This window comes from Tupaia chinensis, unplaced genomic scaffold (genome assembly GCF_000334495.1).
Source record: "Tupaia chinensis unplaced genomic scaffold, TupChi_1.0 Scaffold144602_1, whole genome shotgun sequence".
Classification (NCBI taxonomy): domain Eukaryota; kingdom Metazoa; phylum Chordata; class Mammalia; order Scandentia; family Tupaiidae; genus Tupaia; species Tupaia belangeri.
Window position 1 is genome coordinate 1727926 of NW_006204462.1, and position 27232 is coordinate 1755157.

The window sequence follows — 27232 nt, forward strand, 5'->3', positions numbered from 1 at the left end:
CAATTATTTATTCCATTTATACTAATTTTTGTTACAAATCTAACTGATGGAGGAGCTTCTGGGTATTTAGGTCCACATTCTACTTTCAGGCTATATATTCTGTTTTCATAATTTGTCCTTGGTGGCCCAATAATCATGCCTGTCCACCTTGTAAGTGTCATATCTTCATCATCTTCAAGGCCCCAGCTAACCGTACCATCGCCTACTCCTTTTTGTCCTCCTTCAAGTTCTTCCAACAAGCGTAAATTACGAGGAACTTTAACTCCTGTGGAGACCGCCATCTTCTCCTGCAGCCCCTCTTTTTTTCTTTTTTTTGAGAGGTTTTTGCTATAGGGCGCATACACTCGCCAGAAAGACAGAGAGAGACAAAAAGCAAGAAATCATACCCAGGGGAATGACTGTGCCACAGTCCCTTCCCCTCCGTTCTCCTCTTGGGATCTTGGGCACGCACACACATGTGCCTGGCGTGAGTTTAAGCCACCAGGTCTGAGACTCAAACTGCAGTCGGCTACATGGGAGTCCAGCAACATAGCCGTTATGCCAATTGCTGGTCCTGCAAATTAAAAAAAAATTTTTTTTGCTATAGATATGTGCCCTCCTTGAAGCTGGGTTAGGGGTGCTGGGAGAGAGAGAAAAAAAGAAAGTGAAAAATCCCCCCCCCCCCAGGAGATCACCACACTGTGCACTGCAGTCCCTCCACCTCCATTCACCTGTCGAGATCTTGAGCATATAGCCACATATACCTGGTGTATTTTTTTCAAGTCCTTGGGTACAGGACTCAAACTGCATAATCGGCCAGGTAGGGTCCAGCCCCACCTTAACCTCCATGCCACTAGCTGGTGCTTACTGTGGATTAAGTAACTCCATATAGTTCTCTCAGCTAGTTCTGTATATGCAGGTTGTATCACAGGCTGTTCAGAGTTGGATTTGCTGCATAACAGTGTTTAGGTCAACATTGTACTATGTAATGCAATAGAGGTCTCCAGGATTATAATGGAGATGAAAAGTTCCTTTCACCTAGTGATGATATAACCTTGGGAACATTGTAGAATAACACATTATTTACATGTTTGTGGTGGTGCTACTGGTATAAACAAACACACTGTGTTTCCAGTCATATGAAAATACAGCAGATATAATCGTATATAGTAAGTAATACCTGATAACTGTCCCGTCCCTGTTCGGGTGCCAGGTGTCCCGTCCCTGTTCGGGCGCCAGGTGTCCCGACCCGGGGGGACAGCTGAACGGGTTTCTTGAGTGAAGGAGTGAGAGCCGGGGCAAGCAGCATAGTGTTACAGCACGGAGACGACAGTGTCGTCTGTTTATTGTGGGCAGCACGGTACAGCACAGAGACGACGCAGTTTCACAGCTCTTAAGGGTCACGTCGTCTACTGTGAGCAGCACGGAGACGACGCGGTGTCACAGCTCTTCAGGGTCGTCCGGAGACGATGTAGTGTTACAGCTCTTCAGGGTCTCCCAGTTCGTCTGGAGACGATGCAGTGTCAGCTCTTCAGGATCTTCAGGGTCGTCTGGGGACTGCACGGTGTTTCAGCTCTTCAGGCTCTTCAGTTGTCGTCTTCCTGGTCGTCGTCGTCGTCGTCTGGCTACTGTGGGCCAGGCATCGTGGTTATATACACTCTGGTGGGTTGTAAACGGTGGGCCCTGATTGGTTGTTAACGGTGGGCCCTGATTGGGTGTTAACGGGGGGGTATGATTGGTTGCTTTTGGACCATCATGAGGTGCCGGATATGCAAATTTGAGGGATTCTAGTGGCCAATCAGAGCAAGGTTTCGAAGGTCAGGTTTTTGGAAGGGAACCAATCATGGTAATTGTTTGCCCTCTGAGAAACCTCGGCAGACTCGCTGGTGTGCAGCTTCCCACAGATAACAGTAACGAACAACTGTTTTGCTGGTTTCATTATTTACTGTACTTTGTTATTTTACTATATGCCTACATATGAAGAGGATGGTCACCATAAATAGAGTACTGTGTTACACCAGCAGCAATCTAATACGTTTCAAGCATACCCCATACATCTCTGGATAACATAATTGTGTCTTGTGACTGACTTTATCTCATGTCTGTTCATCATGGAAACTATGTAAAATGTTCTGTTGTTCTAGTAGGCTGTACCATCTAGTTTTATGTAAGTTATTCTAAAGATTATTCCTAGTCTTTGCCTTGTTGAATCTTCCATTATACTATCCATGTTCTAATGGAAATTCTTCTCTGTTAGGGTCTGTCATGACCTTGCAGATGGCTTCATCTCCCCCCCCTCGAACTATTATTTCTTAACAGCTCATCCATGTGTTCCATCCTGTTCCCCTTTTTTTTGGAGAGGTTTTTGCTGTAGGGCACATGGGCTCACCAGAAAGACAGAGAGAGACAGAAAGCGAGAAATCACACTCTAGTGGGGGATAGCCACACTGCAATCCCTTCTCTATTCTGCTCTCTGGATCTTGGGCACACACCCACACATGCCTGGCGTGAGTTTAAGCAACCAGGTCCAGGACTTGAACTGCAGTCGACCCCATGGGAGTTCAGTGACATAGCCATTATACTAACAGCTGGTCCCCTTCCACATTCATGCCAACTCTGCTGGTCTCTTTGCCTCACTCAGTCTTCTGTGGTTTGACATTCCTATTTTTCTCCAGCTTGGATTTCATCCCTGGCCTTTAGATCATAGAGTCAGCTCAGCATTGAATACTTCTTTGTATTCTAGCTATCCAAAAGGTAACCTTAAACTACACACAATCCTAATGAAAAACTACGTTCTCCATTCTTCCCTATTACATGATATTACTACCAGCTACTGTTGACCCAAACCACCAAAAGAGACTTTTTCCTGCATGCCTCCCTCTCCTTCAGGTCTATTCTCATTTGGTGTTAAGTGCTGCTACTTTTATTTTTTGTTTAAATTTTTTTTCCCCTCAGGCCATACCTGCTCGCAGTGCCTGTAAAGGGGGAGGAACCATTAGTGCTCAAAAATGAATATAGCAACTTTCTTGTTTACATTGGAAATTATACTCCTGTCAAAACTTGAAGAGTGGGGCTAGCAGGTGGTGTGGTGGCTAAGGCGTTGGAATCCCACATGACTGACCATGGTTTGAGTCCTGGACCTGGCAGTTTGCTGTCTCGCTTTCCCTCTCTCTCATCTCTCTTTGGTGATTGAAAAAAAATTAAATAAATAGTATATATATATTTTAAATCCTGAGTTTTCTCAGTGATGAGATTCGACCCCTCTTCTAAATTCTGCTAGTAGCATACAGTTGTGATGACGGCCTTAGGGACCAGTGGGAAGGAACATTCGGAAGTTAGTGAATGCTTTTTCTAAATAAGAGTAGTAGAAAGATACATGAAGAATAAAATCTGTGACCATCGATTGGAATAACTTGTTAACTTTTTCTTATATTTATTTATGTCAGCAAGTCTCTAGTTGTATTAATATAAATTTTATTTCTGGCTCAAAAATGGCCTGTCGTATTTTCAAACTCCTTTGACTATTGTGTTATTTTAACTGATCACTTAAAAATTAGTTAAGAAAAATAGATGTGTGCATCAGTTATATCTATGTGACTGTTCCAGAAGTATGACTAATGGTTAAAAACAAGACTTTTTATTGTGATAAAATATATATAACCTAGGATCAGCAAGTGGTGAAGTGGTTGAGGTGCTGAATACCATTTGACCAACTCCATGGTTTGAACCCCAGACCTGGTAGCTATCAAAATACATTGGACATATGTGCTCCAAATCCTGAGAGGAGAATGGTGAAGAAGGGATTGCAGATATGGCCATCCCCCACAGGGGGTGATTTCTTGCTTTCTGTCTCTCTTTTTCTTTCTGTCACTGGCATGTGCATGTGCCCTATAGCCAAAATCTCTCTCTTAAAAAAAAAAAAGCATATTCACATTAATTTGCCACCATCACTGTAATTCATCTACCGAAATTTTTACTTTCCTTGAATGAAACTCTGTATACATCATACAGTATCTCTCTCTCTGTAATCTGGGCCTTGGCAACCATTGTACTACTTTGTTGTTGTCATGGTTGGTTGTTTTTCCACTTCTTTTGGGTATGTATTCAGGAGTGAAATTGGTGGGTCATATGTTACTTCTGTTTTTTTTTTTTGTTTTTTTTTGTAATTGAGATTTATTGGTTGTGTCAAGGATCAGTAAAGACATTTCAATTTGTACGCAATTCTTAACATATGTACCAAACATTTAAAAAGTCAAGTATAGTGATTCTTTTTAAGTTATTCCAGTGACATTCCAGCTTCAAATTTGTAGGCAAATTTTCCTTAAGAGGATATCAAGAACCACTGTCTTCAGATGTTGAAAGCTGTTATGAAAGTCCCACCAAATCACAATTTAGTATCATACAGATTACATACTTCAAATTTCCAATCTTTCCCAGCACATTAACAGAATTATTAGGAAAACTGGACTACCACGACCAGTTTGCACACAATTCTGACAGGGAGAGCAACAATCAAAGAGTGGTTTTCTTTAGGAAACAATACTACTAAAAAACATAATAGAAGTCATTTAACATGTTCAAGACACATTAAATGCATGACTATGACTCCAAACTGCCATTTAGTATGCTTTGTATTTAGGATATAAAAACTACCCACCAACCCCGACCTATGGAATGTTAGGCTGATACACAAGAGAGTCAAAGCCTCCTGTAAGTCAATATCCCCCTATTTTCTGGTTGTACTGAAAAATAAACAACCAGTAAACGATTTCACCTCTTAAAAAAAAGCATTTACACTTTAAAAATGGGATGAGGTTGGATTCTCTCCTCCTTAAAAATGTTTCTAGAGCTACTAAAAAACTTGCATTTACAAAACAGTTGATAAAAATATTCCTCTGGATTGTCCAAGAAGGTAGACAGGGACCATTGATAGGACATGGTATATGATATTACTCAGACTTGACTTCTTTCTCGCCTGCTTCGTCAAAGGGTGGACTCTCCTCATTTTTAGTTTCTCCATTTTCTGCAGGTAAATCTTCTTTAGCGTCTCGGTTGGCCACTTCAGCCCGTTTCCCCTTTGCTCCCCTTTTCCCTTTTGTTCGCACTCTTTTGTCTGAAGAATTTATCCTTCCCTGCCGCCTTTTTTGACTTCATCTCCACTTTTGCAGGAGGTTTAGCTGACAACCTCGCAGATCTCCTCTTGGGCTCTTCGTTGGCTGCCCCCTTGGCTGAGCTGACCTTCCTCTTGGGCATCTTGGCTGTGAACAGGGTGCGTGCTGGGTGCCTGATGAGGCCACTACGTGCCTAGAATCTTTCCGGGGTTGAGCGGATAAACAAACCCTACTGCTCCACCCGCCGCTGGAGCTGCTGGAACTCGCCACTTCTGTGTGTTTTGTTTTTCCTTTAAAGTTTATTTCTTCCATGAGAGAGAGAAAGACCAGACACCCCTGACTGGATCATAGGCACATACTTGTATACCTGGCATGTTTAAGGCAGTCCCTGGACTTGAACCCTGAGCCTTTTCCATGTAGGTCCTATTATCGCATCACCATCTGGCTCTCCATTACTCTTTTTAAAATGTTTTCCTTGTTTTTAATCATAGAATTTTAAAATGATATATTCTAGATATTAATCTTTTGTGAGCTATATGATTCACAAATATTTTCTCTCATTCCACAGATCGTCTTTTTACTCTCTTGATGGTGTCCTTTGATGCTCAAAAAATTTTAATTTTACATTTTTTGCCTTTCTAAAAAATTTTGTTGGGTGTATTTTATTTTTGTTGCATGTACTTTTGTTGTTATTTTAATTAAATTATTGGCAACTTCTGTCATGAAGTTTCTCCCTTACATATATATTTTTAACTGAACGTTTAAAGTTCACAATTATCGTGAAATATGAAGTAGTTTTTATTTATTTCTTTAGAAGCTAATATTTAGTCTAAATTTTAATATTCCATGTTTCTTAATAAGGTACTATTTTTGTCTGTAATAACTTTATGAGTGCTGTGAATGTGCCAAATTCTGTTGGCTAAGCAAGTTGCTAAGTTAGTCCACATTCTATGGTAATTAGTTTCCACCTTGGGTTGGAATGGGTCTGTGACCAGATGGTGGTACAGCAGTAAATTGTGACACTCTTTAAGGGAATTCCACATGGGAAGGTTCTAAGGTCAAGTCCAGAGACCTCTCTGAATCCCCCAAGCATATGCATGCCTTGTGATCTGGGGCTGATTGAAGGTTGGAGGTGGATCACAGTTTTGGGGGACCCCATTGGAGGTACTTTCTGTCTCTCACTTTTGGAAGAGGAAAAAAAAGTTAGAAGTAGGATTACATTTGTGGCCACCTGTAATCTATTGCAAATGTCACTATTGCAATACATTTTATTCAGTGTACTTTGTTTTTATGTTTTTACTTGCAGATTATTTAGAAATTTATTATTTGAGACTTCTGGATTTTCTTTTCCTCGTTGATATGTAGTGTGATTCCATTGTGACATAAGACACATCCTAAAATACTTCAGTCTTGAGACTTGTTTTTTTTTTTTTTTTCTCAATATATTTCTGTTCTGGTGTATGTTTAACATAATGATTCATAAACTTGAGTCAAGACCCAACTTTGGTGGCACACTTGGTAGTGTACTCAACTTCAGTGCTGGAAGTTATATGGCTGCTACAGGTTCAGATTCCCAGTTGATTTGAAAACATGTAAGATTCATGTTTGTGTATTCAAGATCCTGATGGGCTGGAAGGCTGGAGGAAGGGCTTCGGCATGATGAGACCCTATTGAGGGTGCTTCTCTCTTTCTTATGCACATGCTTTTTATCATGCATTGAAAAAGAAAATTTAAAATCTAGTCAATATAGTATCATTCATGTCAGTGTTTTTACTGGTATTTTTGCCTGTTTGTCCCACCAGTTGCTAAGAGGGAAGAATTGATTGTCCGACTGCAATTGTGGATTATATTTTTAGTTTCCCATTTAGTTCTATTTTCCTTTCATGTTCTTTGAGACTTTTAGGCACATGCACATTTATAATTTTTATATCGTATGATTTGTTAAGTATTACGTGAAGTCTCTAAATGATTATCTCGTGTTGATATTGATTTTCTATCTTCACTTAGGCTCTTTGTCATTAATATTTGCATAGTATTTCCTTTTTCATCCTTTTACTTACAGTGTACTTGTTTTGTTTGTTTGTTTGTTTTTCTTTCTTAATTTTGCCAGAGGGGCATGTATAGTATCCAGAGGGGGTTAGAGAGAAATTGAGAAATCACCCCCTTTGAGAAATGGTCACACTACAGTCCCTTCTCCATTTCTCCCTCATTGCAGGATTTTGGACACACATGCGTATATACCTGGTGTGTCATTCAAGCCTCTGGATTCAGAACTCTTAACTACATGGACAGCTGTGTGAAATTCAGCTGCCTTAACCACTGTGCCAAAGCTCTTCACTCCTCTCCCACATCAAGTCCGGATCATGTCCTTGTTTTTCAAGTGTGTCTGGATACTGTAACAAATTTGTGTTTTTGTTTTGTTTTTAACCAAGTCTACAGTCTCTGCCTTAAATATTTACTCTATTTACATTAAATTAGTCTTATGGTTAAATTTAGGGCTGCCTTTTTTTGGTGCGTTTTTCTTTTAAGAGATATTTGTGTTATAGGGTGCTTGTGCTCACCAGAGAGATAGAGAGAAACAGAAAATTGGAAATCCCCCCTCAGGGCGGGATGGCCACGCAGCAATTCCTTTTCCTCCATTCTCCTCTTGGGATTTTGGGTATTTATGCACATGTGCCCGCTGTGAGTTTAGAGCTGGGTCCAGGACTTAAGCTGTGGTCTACTATGTGGGAGTTCAGAGACATAACCATTAACATCATCTACTGGAGCCTGTTTTGTGTGTGTGTGTGTGTGTTTTATATGATGTTTCTTTTTCTGCTTTTTTATTGCCTTTTGGATAACTTAGTATTTTTAGTATTTTATTAAAAAGATAGCCCTGATTATTTGTGGACCAAAGTACATTTTGAGTGGCGTCCTTATAAAAGCTACACTGGGGCTATGAATAGAGACAAAAGGCCATGTGAGGACATGGCCAGGGGTCAGCCATCTTCAAAGCACATATTAAGGCCATATTTCTGGATCATACCATACAGGTTTGAACACATGCAGCAAGAATGAGAACTCTAACTGAATTTTCATGGGTGGCTTTAATAGACTGCTGATGACCCATCTTGCTTTCAGTAGGACAATGAGGCAAAAAAGAAAGACATTTAAAAAAAAATTATTTATTTAATTTTATTATTGTTATTATTGTTGTTGTTGTTATTTTAATTCACCAGCGGTTGGGGGTGAGAAAGCAAGCCACCAGGTCCAGGACTCAAACTGCAGTCAGCCATATGGGAGTTTGGTACCTTCACCTCCACGCCACCTGGCCCCAAAAGTCATATTTCTTTTAAAGAAATTAAGGCCAGAAAAAAATGAGAGCTATTGTAGTTATTTATATTTATCTACATATTCACCACTTTTGATGATCCAGATTCTTTTCTGTACCTCTAAATTAGCATCTGGTGTCATTTTCTTCTATACTGGAGACCTTCCTTTAGCATTCTAGTAGTGTTGGTCTAGTGGTAATGAATTAACTTAGTTTTTCTTTTTTTTTAAAAAAGAAAATGTCTTACTTTACCTTGTTTTGTAGCATAGTTCTACTAGCTATAAGTCATGGATGGTAGGATATTTTCTTTCAATGTTTTGAAGATGTCTTTCGATTTTTTTTTTTTTTTGTGAGAAGTCCACAATGGTTTTTATGTGGTTATACCCAGTCTGCTATGTGCTATTTTATCTTTTTGTACTTTTAAGATCTTCTCTTTAGCTTGTGATTTTTCTAGAGTAGTTTTCTTTGAAACTATTTGATTAGGGATCTTTGAGCTTCTTGAATCTTATTCAGAAGTTTGGGGCAGATCTCTAAATATACATTTTATGCTCCATTTTTCTCCTTTTCCTTCTGAAATTTAAATTGCATGTTTGTAAGAGTGCTTTATAAATTTTCTCATCAGTTTCTGAACCTTTGTAAATTTTTTCTTCTCTGTCACAAAAATTATATGTATTGGGTTTTTTCAGCAAGATGGTGGCAAGCAACGTCTGCCAGGCTGTGGCCATTGCCAGCATGTCTGTGTAGCCTATTTTCAGTTGGGACATGAACGAGGCCAACTGGAAGGTGCACGAGCTCTATCGCGCCTGGTATCGGGAGGTGCTGCACACTGTGCACTTATTCCAGCTAGATCTCACTGTGAAACAGGGACAGGATAAAGTTGGATAAATATTTATGAAGAATGCCCATGTCACAGACCCCAGGGTGGTAGATCATCTGGTCATTAAGGAAAAGATGGAATTGGATGAGATGATTAAATGTGGAAGCAGCAGACAAACACTATGTGGTTCTTCCACAAAACAGAAGCACCAAGGCCAAAGGATTTCCTGTCCAAGTTCTGCACTGGCCATGACCTATGAAATCCCTCAGTGGAAAGGTGCATGTTGAGTTTTAATTATTTTAGAGCACAAATAAATTCATTATCTGCTGGTTAAAAAAGTATCTGTCTCAAGTTCCTTTTTGGGGGAGGGGGCTTTTCCAATCAGCTGTATTTTAGTCACAGGTCTACAATTTCCATTTTTTTTTTTAAATTTGGAGAGATTTTTACTGTAGGGTGCGCTTACTTGCTGGAGAGACAGAGACCAAAAGTGAGAAATAACCCCCAGGGAGGATGGCCACATTGCAGTCCCTTCACCTCCATCCTCTACTCTGGATTTTGGGCATGCATGCATATGTTTCTCACATGATTTCCAAGCTGCTGGGTCTAGGACTCTAATCGAGGTCTGCCATGTAGGACTCTAGTGATGTAACCATTACACCAACTGCTGGTCCCTATTGTTTTACTTTTATACTCTTTTATAGTTTGTTTTGATAGAACTCATCAATGACATTATTTTTATATCTTTCTTTATGTGAAGATATGTATAGATGTCTTAACTCTTGACTTCTACTTGCAAGTTCTGGTTAATGTGATTTTGTTTCTCATGATTTTATTATTATTAGAATCACATTTTCATGGATTAAAAAAATACACAATGATTTTTCTACTTTGTATTGGTAAAAGAACTTTTTCTTAAAACCTACAGATAATTTGGTTTCAGCTTGATACTATATTTCAAGTTTTGTAGTACAGGGGTGTTTTTAAACAGTTCATGGAAAGTGTGTATTAAATCTATGCATGGATATCAGAAATGTTTTATACCAAAGTAAATTTGTGGTTTAATTTCATCTTCCATAAACTTTTTGAAGTCCTCTTGCATGTTTTTTCTATGTTCACCAAGGCTTTACTGAGGTGCTAAAGTCTTATGTTATGAGCTTCTGAAAACTATGTGGGAAGCCCAATTAGATAAAGCCATTCTCAAGACAGATAGATACCTGGACTGTATTGGTCTGTATTGGTCAGTAGCCATAAAGGGAGAAAAATAAATGTATCTAGCAGGTATATTTTATGTTCCTCACACAAACAGTATACCTTGAAGATTGAATGGCACGTGGTCACTGTATGTCCATAAAATCTAGTAGATTAAAGTGTTTTTGTTAACAACTGGACTGTCTGCATCTTGTCAAATGAGGACTGGAATTCATGTTCACTGAAGAAGAGCAGTGCTATGGATGCTATGTAATGTGAAAATGCATTATCTGAGAAAATTCCAGGAAAAAAATGGACAAAATTTATTTGTTAAATAATTCTTTTATTTAACTTTATTTTAATTAAAAAATTATTTATTTATCCATTCTTTTTTTTTTTTTTTTTAATTTGACCAGAGTTAGACACAGAGAAAGAGAGAGGGAAAGTGAGAAAGTGAGCCACCAGGTCCAGGACTTGAACCGTGGTCGACCATGTGGGAGTGTCCAGCACCTTAACCACCATGCCACCTGCTGGTCCCTATTTATTTTAATTTTATCAGAGAGGGACAGAAAGTGAGAACGTGAGAAAGCAAGCCACCAGGTCTAGGACTTACTTGTACCATAGTCAGACAGGTGGGAGTCCAGCGTGTTTAACCACTATAACACCTGCCGACCCCATGGACAAAGTTTATTAAAAGAAAAATTGCCAGTAAGCTCAATCAAAGAATAACCAGCACTTCCCAGTTACAGAAGAACATGGATTCTTTCCCCCATAATCATTAATCTATTGCTGCTAAGACTTTTTAAACTTAACTGCAGATTTTTAGAAGAAAAATTTTGACTTGAAGATTGCATCTTGCTGGAGAAATGAATTACTAATTTGATTATTCTTACAAGTAATTTTAATCTATTACAACAAACAGGACAAAAATGGAACTAATGTTTAGAAAAGCTGTCAGCATACATAGATCAGAGGGGTAAACAAACAGTGAGTTGCCTAAATGTATAGGAATGCGAAGGAATCAGAGTAGTGGAGAAAAGACATAGGAAACAACTATTTTCTTCGATGTTGTGGAGAGAAAGCAAATGATCTTTATTCTCTTCATGATGAAATAAAGTAGAACTTATGTTTCTAAACAAAACAAAACAAACAGGCAATGGTTTAAATTTTATTTTTGATATTGCAAATCATGTTGCAGAGATTGTAGATACTGTTTTATTACTCATAAGAGTGTTTTTTTGTTTAGTAGTTGACTGGTTAGTTCAAATTTCAAGTTCTGTTCCTTACAGTGGTCAGTTACTGCTTCTTAATGCTTTTAAGTAGCTGCTTTTGTATTGGTCCCTCAAGTCTCCCACATATGTAGACTCTGCCTACCGTTTTAGTGTTTTTTTTTTTTTTTTTTTTTTTTTTGTAAATTTGAGGTTCACAGTTTTGGCCTTTTCTCTTTCAGGACTTACTCCCCACCTCCCCAGATTCCTGGTTATCTTCTCAGCACTGAGCTTCATTGCCTGACACTGCACACCAGTAAAACTGCAACCTTTACTTCCTTGATCTATGTACAAACTGGAGAATGCCCACTGGTAAAATGCCAAAAACATGCTGAGTTTGTCCTTTAGAGATTCCTTCTCTCTGGGTTCTACCTTGTTTTGACTGTTGTTCGATTCCTCAGATGGTTGTGCTGTAGCTGTTATCCAGATTTCATCAATAGCTTTATACAGAGGGTTCACCTGACTGATCCCTTTGTCATCACTTTATGAGTCCTGCTTCTTTTTAGTTTTAAAATCAGTCTTTTTCAAGTACTCTCTCCTGTGTGCATTATAGCTTCTTCTCTATCTTTTTTAAAAATAATTTATTCATTCATTTCTTTTAATTTGACCAGACACACACACACACACACACACACACACACACACACACACACACACACACACACAGATAGGAAGAGAGGGAAAGTGAGAAAGCAAGCCACCAGGTTCAGGATTTGAACTGTGGTCAGCCATGTGGGAGTGTCCAGCACCTCAACCACCATGCCACCTGCTGGTCCCTGCTTCTTCTCTATCTCGGGCTGTTGTTTCAAATTTCTTTTTTTCTTTTTGCTTTATAGTGCCAGAGGCGTATGCACATGCAGTTCAAATGGTCATTGACTTTTGGGACCAGCAGTTAGCGTAATGGCTATATCGCTGAACTCCCATGGAGACAACTGCGGATCGAGTCCCGGACCCGGTAGCTTAAAACTCACACCAGGCACGTGTGCGTGCGTGCCCAAGATTCTGAGAGGAGAATGGAGGAGAAGGGATTGTGGCATGGCCATCCCTTCTGGGGGGGGATTTCTTGCTTTCTATCACTCTCTTTCTCTCTGTCTTTCTGGTGAGCGCACGCGCCCTACAGCAAAAAACCTCAAAAAAAAAAAAAAACTGTCATTGACTTTTTAAACATTTTTAAACTAAGAACAAACTACATTTCCTCACATGTGTATTATTTTCAGTGTTGTTTGTTTTATTTAACCAGACTTGTATCTTCTTACACTTTTTTCTGGTTGGGGGCAGTTTGATCATGGTATATCTTGGTATAGTTATCCTCATGTTGGTTTTTTTTTTTGGCATATGAGGATTAAAAGTCCTCAAGACCATGATTGTTCTGATATCAACTATTGGTTTGGGAGTCCCCAATATCACTCTTAGGTTCTATAATTCCTAAAAGAAATGAGGAACTTAGAAAAATCTTTATATTTACAAATGCTGCTTATAGGGACCAGCAATTGGTGTAATGACTGTGTTTCTGGACTCCCATGTAGTTAACTGTGGTTTGAGTACCGGACCTGGTGGCTTAAACTCATGCTAGGCGCATGTGCGTGCCTGCCCAAGATACTGAGAGGAGAGTGGAGGAGAAGGGATTGCAGTGCGGCCATCCCCCCGGTAGGGGGATGATTTCTCGCTTTCTGTCTCTCTGTCTTTCTGGCAAGCACATGCACCTATAGCAAAAACCTCTCAAAAAAAAAAAAAAACTAAAAAAATAAAATGCTGTTTATATTATGAAAGGGTCCACTAAAATTAGTCAAGGGAAAAAAATGCATTGGGCAGAGACCATGAGTCACTTGACTTGACCTTCCAGCTGTATTCTCTCAGTGGAGTTTGTTGTTGTTGCCTGTTTCCTAATGGTGGTGACATAAATAAGCACTTAGTGTGAACTGTGGATTAGCCTTTAACTTTATTCTGCATTTATAGTTATTTTAATACCATTTATGGAAAAGTCTTTCGTTCCACCCCATGGCCATGAATTCATGGGCCATCTATATGTCTGGATGGTTTTTATCTTCTTTTTTTTTTTTTTTTTAAGAATAATTTAATTTTATTCATTCTTATTTTTAATTTGATGAGAGAGAGAGAAAGAAAAAGCAAGCTGCCAGGTTCAAGCCTCAAACTATGGTCAGCCACATGAGAGGGGCTTGAACCATGGTCAGCTACGTGAGTATGGCACCTTCACTGTCACACCATCTGCCAGCCCTCAGGGTGGTTTTTCTAAAATATGGTCTCTGGGTTTCTCAAGATAGCAGTGAGGTAGGTTATGCTTTTGGTAACTAATAACTATTTCTGAGGAGTCTACACATTCAGGGTTTTATCCCATTCTCTTTGTGACCTTGGGCCAATGGGACCTTTGCTAGAACAATATTGGTCTTTGTGGCTGAGTATAAAGAAAGCAGTGAATTAAGTGCCAGTTCTTAAAGCTTCTGAGATATGCAGAAATCACTTCTGACATTAGCTTGACCAAAGTACTGGCCTTGCCTAAGTTCTTCTGGAGTAGTAGTGGTGGTATTTGATCCCCCTTACTGGAGAAAACACAAGAATATGGAAGATTTACTACTGAGTGAAGTAAGCCAGGCTATGAAGGAGAGACATTGTATGTCCCCACTTAATATATACTGAGTGTCTGCACTCTACAACCGAAACTGATTGACGGTTGACTAAAAGATATACAAACACAAGAGATGGGTGTAAATGCCAGATATAGTGTGAGTGGAGGAGTGGGGCCTAGGGAAGGTAATTTGGAGGAGGGATACAGAGGCAGAGCATTGATGGGATGGGGAGGTGTGGTGTTATCTGTTGAAGATATTTTGATCAACTGGACTGGGGAGAAATGTTCACATATTGAAATGTTCACTTTGTAAGCTAAACAATGTGATTGAATGTATATAAAAAATAAGAAAAAAAATTAAAAGAAAACACTCAGGATAAGTGGGCAGCTTTTGACTACCTATTGACATTCTGCCCCTTCCATGTGAATTTTAACTTCATACCTTATTCAGAAAACCCTAAATTTCCACCTATTTATCACTTTCTTTTCAGAGTCCAAGATCTCTGAATGATGCCAGGAACCTGTGTTAATCCAGATGTGGCTTCTCTTAACCCAGAGTCTTATGATCTAAACAGACAAGTTGTCTGCCTGGTCTCAATATACAGATGTTTTGCATAAGCAAGAAAACACTAATAAATATAGTTTTCAAAAGGAAAAGAATGAGTTAGGGTGAAGGACTGTTAGGGGTACCATCTTAATAGCAATCTTTAGATTATGGGTGCAGACATGAGTTACTTTGCCCTGAGAACAGAAACCTTTCCAGATGGGACCTTGATTCTTTTACCCCAGTAGCCCCTCAGCCCACTACTTTCTGAGGCACCTTCCTGTCCATCTGGAACATCCTTTTTTTCTCTCCCCCTCTTTTAAATTGCAAGAGAGCAAATGTGATCAACAGACATACACACACACACTCACCCACCACACACACAAAAATGGGAGAAGGGAGACACCCCTTAATAGAGTGTGGTCATGACACAGTCCCTTCTTTATATCTGTCTATCCTGTTGGGATTTGGAGCACACATGCAAACGTGACTGCTAGGTTTTTCAAGCTGCCATGGCTGGAACCTGAATTGTGTGGTTGGCCATGTGGGATCCAGCTCCCCTAACCATTAGGGCATGGGCTAAGCCCTTCATTTTTTTGTTAGCCAGTTGGTCTTGTTAGATGAAGATCTTTCAAATATGCTTTCCTTGAGAGCTAGCAAATCCTTGGCATATTTAATATATATATATATATAAATTTCAAGAAAGGCAGTTTTAGCTTTAATAAGTCAAAATAAAAAATGTTGAGAGAGGGACCAGCAGTTAATGTAATGGCTATGTTGCTGGAATCCCATGTAGTTGATCACGGTTCACTTCCGGGACCCGGTGGCTTAAAACTCAGGCCGGGCATGTGTGCATGCGTGCCCAAGATCCTGAGAGGAGAATGGAGGAGAATTGATGGTGGTGGTGGTGATTTCTTGCTTTCTGTCTGTCTGGCGAGCGTACGTGCCCTATAGCAAAAACAAAACAAACAAACAAACAAACCTCTCCAAAAAAATATGTTGAGGGAATTTAACACTTAAAGCCAGGGAACAAGTTAGGATCTGTTGACAATTCAAGAGAAGATGAAAATCTTTATCTCTGGAGTATGAAGCATAGAAAAAGATGAGTATTGTTTAGTCAAAAGCCATAAAGTTCTATTTCACCAGCTCAGTCTCATGTAATCTAACTCCTGTTGTGGTCTGAGCTTTCTATTTAAATTCTGGAGGATAATATTCAGTTCTGGACTTGTTCCTACCATGAAGTTGGCCCTTTCCTTATTTATTTATTTTTTTTCTATTATTTCTGTGTGTCTTACTTTAGTTTTCCTGGTATAGCACTCCTTTCAGAACTTCTTGGAGAACTGGTGTGGTGTTAGTAAATTCTTTCACATTTTGTTTATCTGAGAATGTTTTTGTCTTCTCTTCCCATATGAAGGATGATCTTAGCAAGTATAGTACTTTTGGTTGGAAAAAATTGTTTTTGAGATTTTTGTTTGTTTGTTTTTGCTATAGGGCGCGTGCGCTTGCCAACAGACAGAGAGAGACAGAGAGACAGAAAGCGAGAAATCACCCCCCAGGGGGGATGGCCACGCCACAATCCCTTCTCTTCCGTTCTCCTCTCAGAATTTTGGGCACGCATGCCCACGTGCCCGGTGTGAGTTTAAGCCTCTGGGGCTGGGACGCGAACTGCGGTTGACTATGTGGGAGTCCATCGACATAGCCATTACGCTAACTGCTGGTCCCGGTTGAAATTGTTTTTCACTCAATACTTTGAATATATTTTTTCTTTCCTTGCTCACGTTGTTTCCAATGAGAGGGCCACAGTTAGCCTGATGGGAAACCCTTTGTAGGTAACTTGTCGTTTCTCTTTTGCCAGTCTGGGTATCTTGGCTTTGTCTATGGTTTTGGTCAGTCTGGCAATAATGTGTCATGGAGAAGATCTTCTTAGGTTGATTCTGTGTGGGGTACTTTGTATTTCTTGGGTCTAGATCTTTGAATGCCTCTCTAAGTTTGGCAAGTTTTCTAGGATTTCATGGAATTGGTTATTAATATCCTTATTAGTCTCTTCATCTTCTGGGATACTGATTATCCAGATGTTTGGATGTTTAATGGTATCTAGTATTTCTCATATATTATTCTTGTTTTTTGGACTATTTTCTGTCTTTGTGGTGAAGTTTTTCTAGGCCAGCGATTCTGTCTTCTACATCTGAGATTTGATTTTCTGTATGATCTAGTCTGCTTTTAATACTTTCAAGTGAGGTTTTGATTTCCTGTATCACAGTCTTCATCTTTAACAGTTCCATTTGATTCTTTTTTTTTTTTTTTTTTTTTTTTTTATTGTGTATTTTCTCTTTCAGATGGTGCAAGAACTTCCTTACCTCCTGGAACTCCTCTGCTCTATTCTCCTGCCTCTTCTGGAATTCCTTTTCTCTCTTCTCCTGCATCTCTGTTAGCTTTGTCACTATGAATATTCTAAATTCTTTATTAGACATTTCCATAAGTTCCATTGTACTGTCTGTGGATGAAGTACAGTCATTCTTTTCCCTGGGGGGGGGGGCAGTATTGTCTTGTTTTCTCATATTTCTTGTGCCTTTGCAATGATTTCTAGTCATCTGATGGGTTATGCATATCTTCTTAATTTCTAGAACTTCAATCTGAGCATTCAGAGTCATGTAAGAGGAGATGATTTGCAATCTTTTTGCCATTCCATTTTTATCTCTTTGTGCAGCAGATTCAGTGGATATTGAGGAATATGTTGACCCTAATAGTATTTGAATGTTTGGCTACGGTTCCCTTAGATCTGTCTAGACACTCAGTGCATGGAGAAAGGGAGGGGAGGGATGGGGAGAGGAGAATCAAACAAATATATTTTTCTTTAAAAAGCAAAAAATGGAAACCATGTGGTGTGCTCTAGTTCTCAGCTGCAATAGAGGAGTCTTCTTGTGAAGGCCTGCCCCTTGCCTCTCCTAAATGAGAGGAAGGAAAGGGGATTATTAGGAAGATAAAGGAGGATCTCAAAGCCAAGAGAATACTTAACCTTAAATTTTTTTAATTACAGAAAATGAGATAAAAGAGAGACAGAGAGAGACAGAGAAGGACACAGGGGACACCCTACAACTCGAGACTGGGGACTGGAGGCTGAATTATCAGTAGACAGTCTTCATTTCTCTTATTCCCTGAAAGCACTAGTTCTCAGCTGCAATGGAGGAGTCTTCTTTTTGGCATAATTCTTGTCTGTAACTCTAAGAAGGTTTTTTTTTGAGACTTAAATCGTCAACAGTTTTTATTTAGTTTTTAGTACAATATCACTTTGAAAAAAATGTAGTTAAACTTAAGACTTATGACTTTATTCTTGTGGCTACCTTTATTTTTTTTTCTTCTTTTCTTTTTTTTTGAGAGGTTTTTGGTATAGGGCACATGTGCTCGCCAGACAGACAGAGACATAGAGACAGAAAGCGAGAAATCACCCCCCAGGGGGGATGGTCACGCTGCAATTCTTTCTCCTCCATTCTCTAGGGATCTTGGGCATGCACGCACACGCACCCGGTGTGAGTTTTAAGCCACTGGGTCCGGGACGTGAACCATGGTCGACTACGTGGGAGTCCAGCGACATAGCCATTACGCTAACTGCTGGTTCCCTGGCTACCTTTATTTTTGAGACCCACTTTGCACTTTAGGTTTTTTGTTTGTGTGTGTGTGTGTGTGTGTGTGTGTGTGTGTGTGAACTAGAAGAGGCAACTTTTTCAACCTTAAGCAATAAAGGATGAAATGAGAAATGGTGAACTTTCCAATGTTATATGAGCCCAAATTTCCAATATCTCCTTATTTTCTTTTATTTCTGCGTAGAAACTTGATTTTTAAAAAATAATTATTTATTATCATCATTATTTTTTAATTTGACCAGAGAGAGAGAAAGAAAGGTGGATAGAAAGTGAGAAAGCAAGCTGCCAGGTTCAGGACTTCAATTGCAATCAGCCATGTGGGAGTCCAGTACTTTAACCACCGATGCCACCTACCAGCCCTCTGTATTTTTTTTTTTTCCCATAAATTTTCAATCATTTTTTTTCAATATTTTTCTACAGCATGTTACCAAATGCAGTGAGCAGTAAGTTGGATATACTTCTATAATTTTTTCAAGCCTTATTACCTAAAGTTTTAATTCTAAGAGGTAAACTTTATTTGATTTAATAAGTAATACCTGTTAGTTACACAGTTTGTCATCTTTAGTAGTAAGTTGCCTTAAGTAACACTGCTACTATATAGACGTGTAGTGCTATTTCAGCCATTTAGTATTTATATTCTATGTATTTGTTTTTCCCAGAATTTGTCTGTTGAAGCTTAGTCCTCACCTCAAATGCAGCTGTATTTGGGATGGCTCTTTTTGGTGGTAATTGTGGTAAAATGAGTTAATAAGTATAGGTCTCTATTCCAATATGATTGATGGTTTCATAAGAAGAGGATAAGATCAGCCTCTCTGTCCTCTGCACTCTCCATGCTATCTCTAAGCCAAAGAGGCCTCATAAAGACTAAATGGGCAGTCCCTTGATCTTGAGCTTTCCAGCTGCTAGAACTGTGAAAACAAGTTTTTTTAGACACCTAGGCAATAGTACATGTATTACTGGCAGTCGGTGTTGACTGTTACAGGGAGGAGGGACACAATTTGGGTAAACAAATTATAATCTGCCACATATGTCTATTCTTGCTTGTTTAATTTTCATGTGAGTATTTAGACCGTTTATACCTAGGAATGTGTTGTATTCATTAGGATAATATGAAAAAATATATCTTTATGATATGGAGTTTTTCTGTCCACCAACACGATGTGTCTTTTTTTTGCATAGTTGTTTTTGTATTGCATTTTCTTCCACCATATGTGCATTTACCTCTTTTTTAAATATATATATTGTTTAATAGGAATATTGTTGCTGTTTTGTTATTGTGAAAATGTTCTCATGTGTGAAGACTTGATTATTATTTTTAGGTATAGCAAAGTTATTATTGTTATTATTTTTTTAGAGGTTTTTGCTATAGGGCACGTGTGCTTGCCAGAGAGACAGAAAGTGAGAAATCACCCCCCAGGGGGGATGGGCACTCCGTAATCCCTTCTCCTCCATTCTCCTCTCGGGACCTTGAGCACGCATGCACGCGCACCTGGTGTGAGTTTAAGCCACTAGGTCCAGGACTCGAACCGTGGTTGACTACATTGGAGTCCAGTAACATAGCCATTATGCTAACTGCTGGTCCCACAAAGTTATTATTTTTTTAAAGAAGTTTTTACTAAAGAGTACGTGTGTTTGCCAAAGAGACAGAGACAGAGACAGAAAGTGAGAAATCACTCGGAGAGAGGATGGCCATGTTGCAATCCCTTCACTTCTATTCTCCTCTTGGGATTTTGGGCATGCACCCACACATCCCCCATGAGTTTTTTTTTTTTTTTTTCTTTTTTTGCAGAGTTTTTCACTATAGGGCGCGTGCGCTCTCCAGAAAGACACAGAGAGACCGAGAGAAAGCGAGAAATCATCCTCCCGGGGGGGTGGCCATGCCGCAATCCCTTCTCCTCCATTCTCCTCTCGGGATCTTGGGCACACACGCACACGCGCCCGGCATGAGTTTAAGCCGCCGGGTCCGGGACTTGAACCGCAGTTGACTACATGGGAGTCCAGCGACATAGCCATTACACCAACTGCTGGTCCCTTACCATGAGATTTAAGCCATCAGGTGTGGGACTCAAACCACAGTCGACCATGTGGGGAGTCCAGTGATGTAACCATTACACCATCTGCTAGTCCTGAAGACTTATTATTTTAATAGCTTATTAATTTCTTGATTTCTTTAGAATAATTTGTAGGAGATACTCTTGGGTTTTCTTGATGTGAATTGTATGCAAATCATTCTATTTTTTTCCTTTCAAAGCTTATTTCTATTAAAAATATAGAAAGAACTCCATCAAAGGGTTTCATGCCATGATCCCACCCTCAACCCCACCCTGTCTACCAGACAAGATCCAGGGTGTGCACATACCTCTGGTGTGTACAGGTCATCCCAGGAACCAAAACTTTATCTTCCACTTGCCAGCAGAGCAGTTCCACTTGCCCTTGCAGAGCAGTTCATTACTTCTGTGCCACCAGAGCTGGGCTAGTAATATTTACTTCTGTTTTTCTCTTTTTATTTCAATTAACTAATTCTTCTATACATTGCTAAATTAATTTTGATGGAGCATATATGTTCTCTAGTGTTTTTGCATTAATTGAACTTCTGCTTCCAGACCAAAGTATATATTTTATCATGTAATGTGACAATGTCCTATAATCTTTTTTAGTAGTACCTTTATTATAAATGGGAAAAATACAGTATGTGTATATATGGTTTTGCCATAGGGTGTGTGCATTCACTGGAGAGAGACAGAGACGGACAGAGAGAGGGAAAGTGAGGAATCACTTCCCAGGGTGGATGGTTATGTTGCAGTCCCTTCTTCCTCCATTCTCTTGGGATTTTGGGCATGCACACACATTTGCCTGGTGTAATTTTCAAGGCACTGGGTCTGGTATTTGAATCATAGTCAGCCATGTGTGAATTCCATGGTTGTACCTTAACCATCATGCTCCTGCTGGCCCCAAAATGGGACTGTATTCTTAAATCAATTAACTCATATCTATGTGGATGGCTACAGGATTTCTTTTTCCCATAGACCTATGAAAATGATAAAAAATACTAATTGGTATTTTAATATTCACTTTTTTATGGAAATTTTTTTGTACTTTTTCAGTGTTTCTTTTCCTCTATCAGTAATTATTAGTGTTTCCTCAAATTCTCTACTTGTTTCTTTTCTTTCAATCCCTTATGTTCTCTTTAAGCCATTTTATTCATCATGTCTTTGGCTACCATTGAAATTCTGCCACTTCTCACATATTTTCTACAAGCACATCAAACATAGTGTCCAAGAACTGTCTCATTTCAGCCCATTATAGTTTATTTCTTTTCCCCAAGTTAAATTTTTAGCATCAGTATCTACTTAACATACCATAAAGAACAGAATGGATTTTCTACTTTTTACACCTGCTGCAAAACAAACCAGTGCCACATTATTGCTGATTTTTTCTTTTATTTCCTTAATTTTTTCTAAAAAAAAAAAAATTTCTTATTGTATATTCTTAATGCCATACAGTGTGATGTGAGTGGTCGTATTATAAACTTTTTTTTTTTATCTGACTCTCCCTTAAACTTTTCTTCATTCTCTATTTAGAAGATAACTGCTAAAAATGCAAATTTTGTGAAGTAACTTACCACTTTCTGTAGCCCCTTTGTTATTTACACCCCATGGTTTAGAAATTGGATAATGTTCACTATCATGTGGATATTAACAATTTGTTTTTCATCTAGGAGGAAAATATAAGGATGCCTGTGAACATACCTTATAAGTAATTTATGGACAGTAGTAAGCATGTGCAATAAGTATTTGTATACATAACTCATACTTTCTTGAACACCTTTAATGCATTCATCTTGCATTGTACTGCAGAAACACTCATCTAGACATGGTGCCGTTTATTTTTCCATTAATTTGGTGTGTGTCCTCAGTGCTCAGTGCTTCCGTGACCATACTTCTGTTGCTTCATTTTTGTGAGAACTCATTCACATAGAGAATATAACATCTTTGCCTTTTCAGTGAAACATATCCTGATAATGTAGGATGAAAAATTTTACTACCTCAGTGTATATCAAAATTGTCTGAATTAGTTAAGATAACACATTACTTTACATTACATATACATTTATATTTCTGTCTTTATATCACAAGTACCTTGGAGAATTATTATGTCTTCATCCTTTGTGACAAGGACATTTTCCAGGAAATGTTGCTAATAGTATTTATAGTAATCAATAAACTAGTGAAGAAGTAGTATTTTTCTGTCATGATTTTTATTTTTCCTCATATAGAATACAAAATAAACTGCATCTGATTTAAGACATACAGGAAACACACAGAAAATCAACTCCTAGATTATTGTTCTAGCTCTAATCAGACTTATGGTTTGAGAAATGTGTTGTTACAGGGGTTTGTGTCATTTGAGGACATAGCTGTGGACTTCACCTGGGAGGAGTGGCAGGATCTGGATAATTCTCAGAAGACTCTATACAAGGATGTGATGCTGGAGACCTACAATAGCCTGGTATTTCTTGGTGAGTGACATTCCCTGTTAACTCCCAGGAATAGTTAGTTGCTTTCTTCTTTGTTATTATATGTGCAAGTATATAGTGTAGTATTTAGGTGTAAGATTTGATTCCATGAAGAATGTGTCACTTCTCTCTAAGAAAGAAATCAAAGTGACCCCTTCATTGTACAGCTGATAAAGCTGAGCAGTCATCATTCATAAGAACCTGAGTTAGAAGTTTGATAGACATTCTTTATGATTTTCCATTAACAGGTCACTGCATTACCAAACCTGAGGTGATCATCAAGTTGGAACAAGGAGCAGAGCCATGGATTGTAGAAAACCCCCCATACCAGAGACTTTCAGGTCAGCACATACTTTTCAGGAACAATCAAATTTATTTATTTATTTTTTTTATAAAACTTACATTATATAAATAGAGAAAAACAAAATGAACACATAGTTATGAAATAACACAAAGGGTGTCTTACTAGGAGAAGAACAAGAAAAAGATGTATAGATTTAGGAAGAGGCCAAAGGGAGGGCAGTTTTAGGGAGATGAGTACTTACATTAGGTACAGTTCCTTCTTGAGAAGTATTCCTGCTTAGATTACCAACAAATGTTCCTTTTATGCTTCCTTGCAAGTAGATGTTCCAGGAAAATCTGTTGTCTTTCAAGCAAAAGCATCAACAAAGAAGTAGCATAAAGTAGTTGCTATAAGAACAATAAGATAGAGAAAATAACACAGGAAGCAAATGACAGATGAAAAACTTTTAGCTTAATATTATAGCCAGGCAGTAGGTAAGTAGTTTGACCAGATATTTCCTTGTTAGTATAAGAAAATTTGAAGGTGCAATAAACCACAGTTTAATAGTAGGATGTTTATTTTTAATTTTTAAAATTTTCATTCTTTTAAGATTTTTGCTATAGGATGCCTGCACCTACTGGAGAGACTGAGAGACAGAGTGAGAAATCACCCCTCTGGGGTGATGACCATGTGTCAATCCCTTCTTCATTCTCCTCTTGGGATTTTGGGCATGCATGCATACATGCTCAGCATGAGTTTAAAGCCGCTGGGTCTGGTACTTGAACTGCCGTATGTGAGTCATAATCATTATCTTAGCCACTATGCCACCTTGATGGCCCCAACATTGGAATGTTTATTAATGTTATTAATATTAATTTATTAAGGGGAAAACTATATTTGTTGTAAGCTAACACTTGTCATTGATATTTAAAAATCTTCAGCCACTAGAATAATAAGAAATGTCTCTATATTTGCATAAGCTTTGTATAAGAAATGCTTAAACGTGACTCATAAATACTGTTGTGTTTTTCTCATTTTAGATGTCCAGAGAATGGATGACCTGTTAGAAGCTAGCCAGAAAAATCCAGACAGACATTTCTGGCAAGTTGTAATCACCAACAGCAGTACATCAACTAAAGAGAGAGTTGAGTTAGTAAAAATATTTAGTTTGAGTTCAAACCATATTGCAAAGATGGTTATAAGTAATGAAAATGATTCAGTAATGAGTCCTGAGGAGTTTAATGTATGTCAGAACATTCTTTTTTCTAGTGAGCCTGGTGAGATATATGATGGAGAGAAACCTGATACCTGTAATGTAAATGAGAAATTCCCCAGCTATCATGAAAATCTTAATCAACATCATATGGTTCAGTCCATGGAGCAAAATTTTGAATATAATGGACAAGAGAAAGCCTTCCACACAGAAGGAATATTGTGGACACATAAGAGGGTTCACATAGAAGATACCCTTTGTAAAGGTAATGAATATGAAAAAACCTGTGGTAAGTCAGTTCTCATTGCCCAAGACATGACTCAGCTAGAAAATAAAACTTTCTATAAAGAATCTAACCTCGCCAATCATAACAATTTAGATTCAGGAGAGAATGACTATAAATACATTGAATGGGAGAAACTTTTTAAAACATCAATTTTTACAGTACCTCAGAGAACACATACAGGACAAAAGCCCTATGCATGTAATGAATGTGAGAAATCATTTTCTCAGAAGTCAGTCCTAAATGTTCATCAGAGAACACACACAGGAGAGAAACCTTATGAATGTAAAGAATGTAGGAAATCTTACTACCGGAAGTCAGACCTCACTGTACATCAGAGAACTCACACAGGAGTGAAACCATACGAATGTAAAGAATGTAGGAAATCTTTCTACTATAAGTCAGCCCTCACTGTACATCAGAGAATTCACACAGGAGAAAAACCCTATGAATGTAAAGAATGCAGGAAATCTTTCTACCGGAAAGCACATGTAATTCTACATCAGAGAACTCACTCAGGAGAGAAACCCTATGTGTGTAAAGAATGTAGTAAATCTTTCAACCAGAAGTCATACCTTACTGTTCATTTGAGAACTCACACAGGGGAGAAACCCTATGAATGCAAGGAGTGTGGCAAATGTTTCTATCAGAAGTCAGAACTCACTAACCATCAGCGAACTCACACAGGAGAAAAACCCTATCAGTGTAAAGAATGTGGGAAATCTTACTACAAAAAGTCATACCTCACTGTGCATCAGAGAACTCACACCGGAGAAAAGCCCTATGAATGTAAAGAGTGTAGGAAATCTTTCCACAGCAAGTCAAAGCTCACCGTACATCAGAGAATTCACACAGGCGAAAAACCATATGAATGCAAAGAGTGTAGGAAATCTTTCTGCCGGAACTCAGATCTTACCGTGCATCAAAGAACGCACACAGGAGAGAAGCCGTATGAATGTAAAGAATGTAGGAAATCTTACTATAATAAATCATACCTTACTGTACATCAGAGAACTCACACAGGAGAGAAACCCTATGAATGTAAAGAGTGTAGAAAATCTTATTTCAACAAGTCATACCTTATTGTACACCAGAGAACTCATACAGGAGAGAAACCATACGAATGCAAAGAGTGTAGGAAATCTTTTTACAGCAAGTCAAAACTTACTGTACATGAGAGAACTCATACAGGAGAGAAACTCTATGAATGTAAAGAATGTAGGAAATCTTTCTATTGGAAGTCAGACTTCACTGTGCATCAGAGAACTCATACAGGAGAGAAACCCTATGAATGTAATGAGTGTGGAAAAACCTTTTGTCAGAAGTCATACCTTAGCAAACATCAGCGAACTCACTCAAGGGAGAAATCTTGTATAGCAGAGACTGGTTGTGTTCTCCAGAATCCACTATCTTCTCTCTGGGACACACAGTCTGATTTTCTCAGCCTCCCTTTATTGTGGGTTGGATCGTGCAACTGAAGTCTTTGCAGGAGGCTATGGACACAAGCAATCATTACTTCTTGACCTTATTTCTCAAACCCTGTGGCTCTGGTCTGCAGATGACCCTCATCGTGGCCTTAAGAGTTATACTTGGAAAAAGGCCACTGTAATTTAGATATAAAGAACTGGAGACAGCACAGATGTTCCTACCTGTAATCTGGAAACTTTCCTTTGTATTTATGATCGTGAGAAACACATATCTACTCTGTCAGTGCATTGTGTATCTGATCTGTTTGCAATACAGTTCAGTCCACTGTAGCTAATTCTCTCTCTGAACTTTCTGAGGGTAGTTAACAGTCTTTATGGATCAACATATCCATGCATGAGGCAAACCTCTGCTGTAATTTTTCATCCCCAACTTTATGGATATGTGAGAGAAATCATCAGCAAAAACAAGGCAACAGTCTTGGTAATGCCTCTGTCAGGCAGAGAAGTATCTTTCAACACTGAAAATACACCGAATATTTGCCAATATTTTAATGCATCAAAGGTTTTTGAATACTATCATCATATATTAACTTACTTTAATTGGCTAATATTTTGATTACTCAACATTTTTTTGAACTTTGTTCTAGTAACAGATCAGCTGAGTAACCACAGAGGTTATCACATCACCTAGGTACACCAGCCATCTTGTATATCCAGCACTGTTTGGTTTATCTGGAATGGAGAGTGAGTCTCTTCTATCCTCTGGTTTCAGTAGTCACTTACTCTATCAGGAGTGTATATACAGGGTGGAGAGAGGCTGTGGTCAGTGTCCTGGGGGCCTAGGAATCCAGGTGTTTGTGTGTGTGTGTGTGTGTGTCCCCCCTTTAGTTTGCTTACACCATTGAGGTGCATTACTCCTGTTTGTAGTTGAGTCCTTCCTTGACTGAATTTATATGGCCTGTGTCTGATCTCTTTGATTTCACTGAGCTATTCTTAGTTATGCTTAAATATAATACACAAAGTTATAGTAACTCTGGACTGCTATTTAAATACTTTTTGTTCATGTGA

General features: G+C 38.6%; 1 protein-coding gene and 1 pseudogene across 3 annotated transcripts in view; both read left to right on the forward strand.

Annotated features, from left to right (window-relative positions):
- The window catches only part of LOC102470157 (zinc finger protein 717-like), a 31128-nt gene extending 3900 nt beyond the window's left edge, over positions 1-27228 (forward strand). The window contains exons 3-6 of one of the 3 annotated variants that reach the window (XM_027767762.1): positions 11856-11985; positions 22835-22961; positions 23207-23299; positions 24282-27228. In XM_027767762.1, the coding sequence (XP_027623563.1) occupies positions 22928-22961; positions 23207-23299; positions 24282-26215 (2061 nt within the window). In that variant the 5' untranslated portion in view covers positions 11856-11985; positions 22835-22927 and the 3' untranslated portion in view covers positions 26216-27228. The remainder of the gene's footprint in view (positions 1-11855; positions 11986-22834; positions 22962-23206; positions 23300-24281) is intronic. The other 2 variants (XM_006167197.3, XM_014583711.2) reach the window with 2 other exon arrangements.
- On the forward strand, positions 8773-9655 carry LOC114005831 (NADH dehydrogenase [ubiquinone] 1 alpha subcomplex subunit 6 pseudogene; annotated as a pseudogene).
- Positions 27229-27232: the final 4 nt, after the last annotated feature.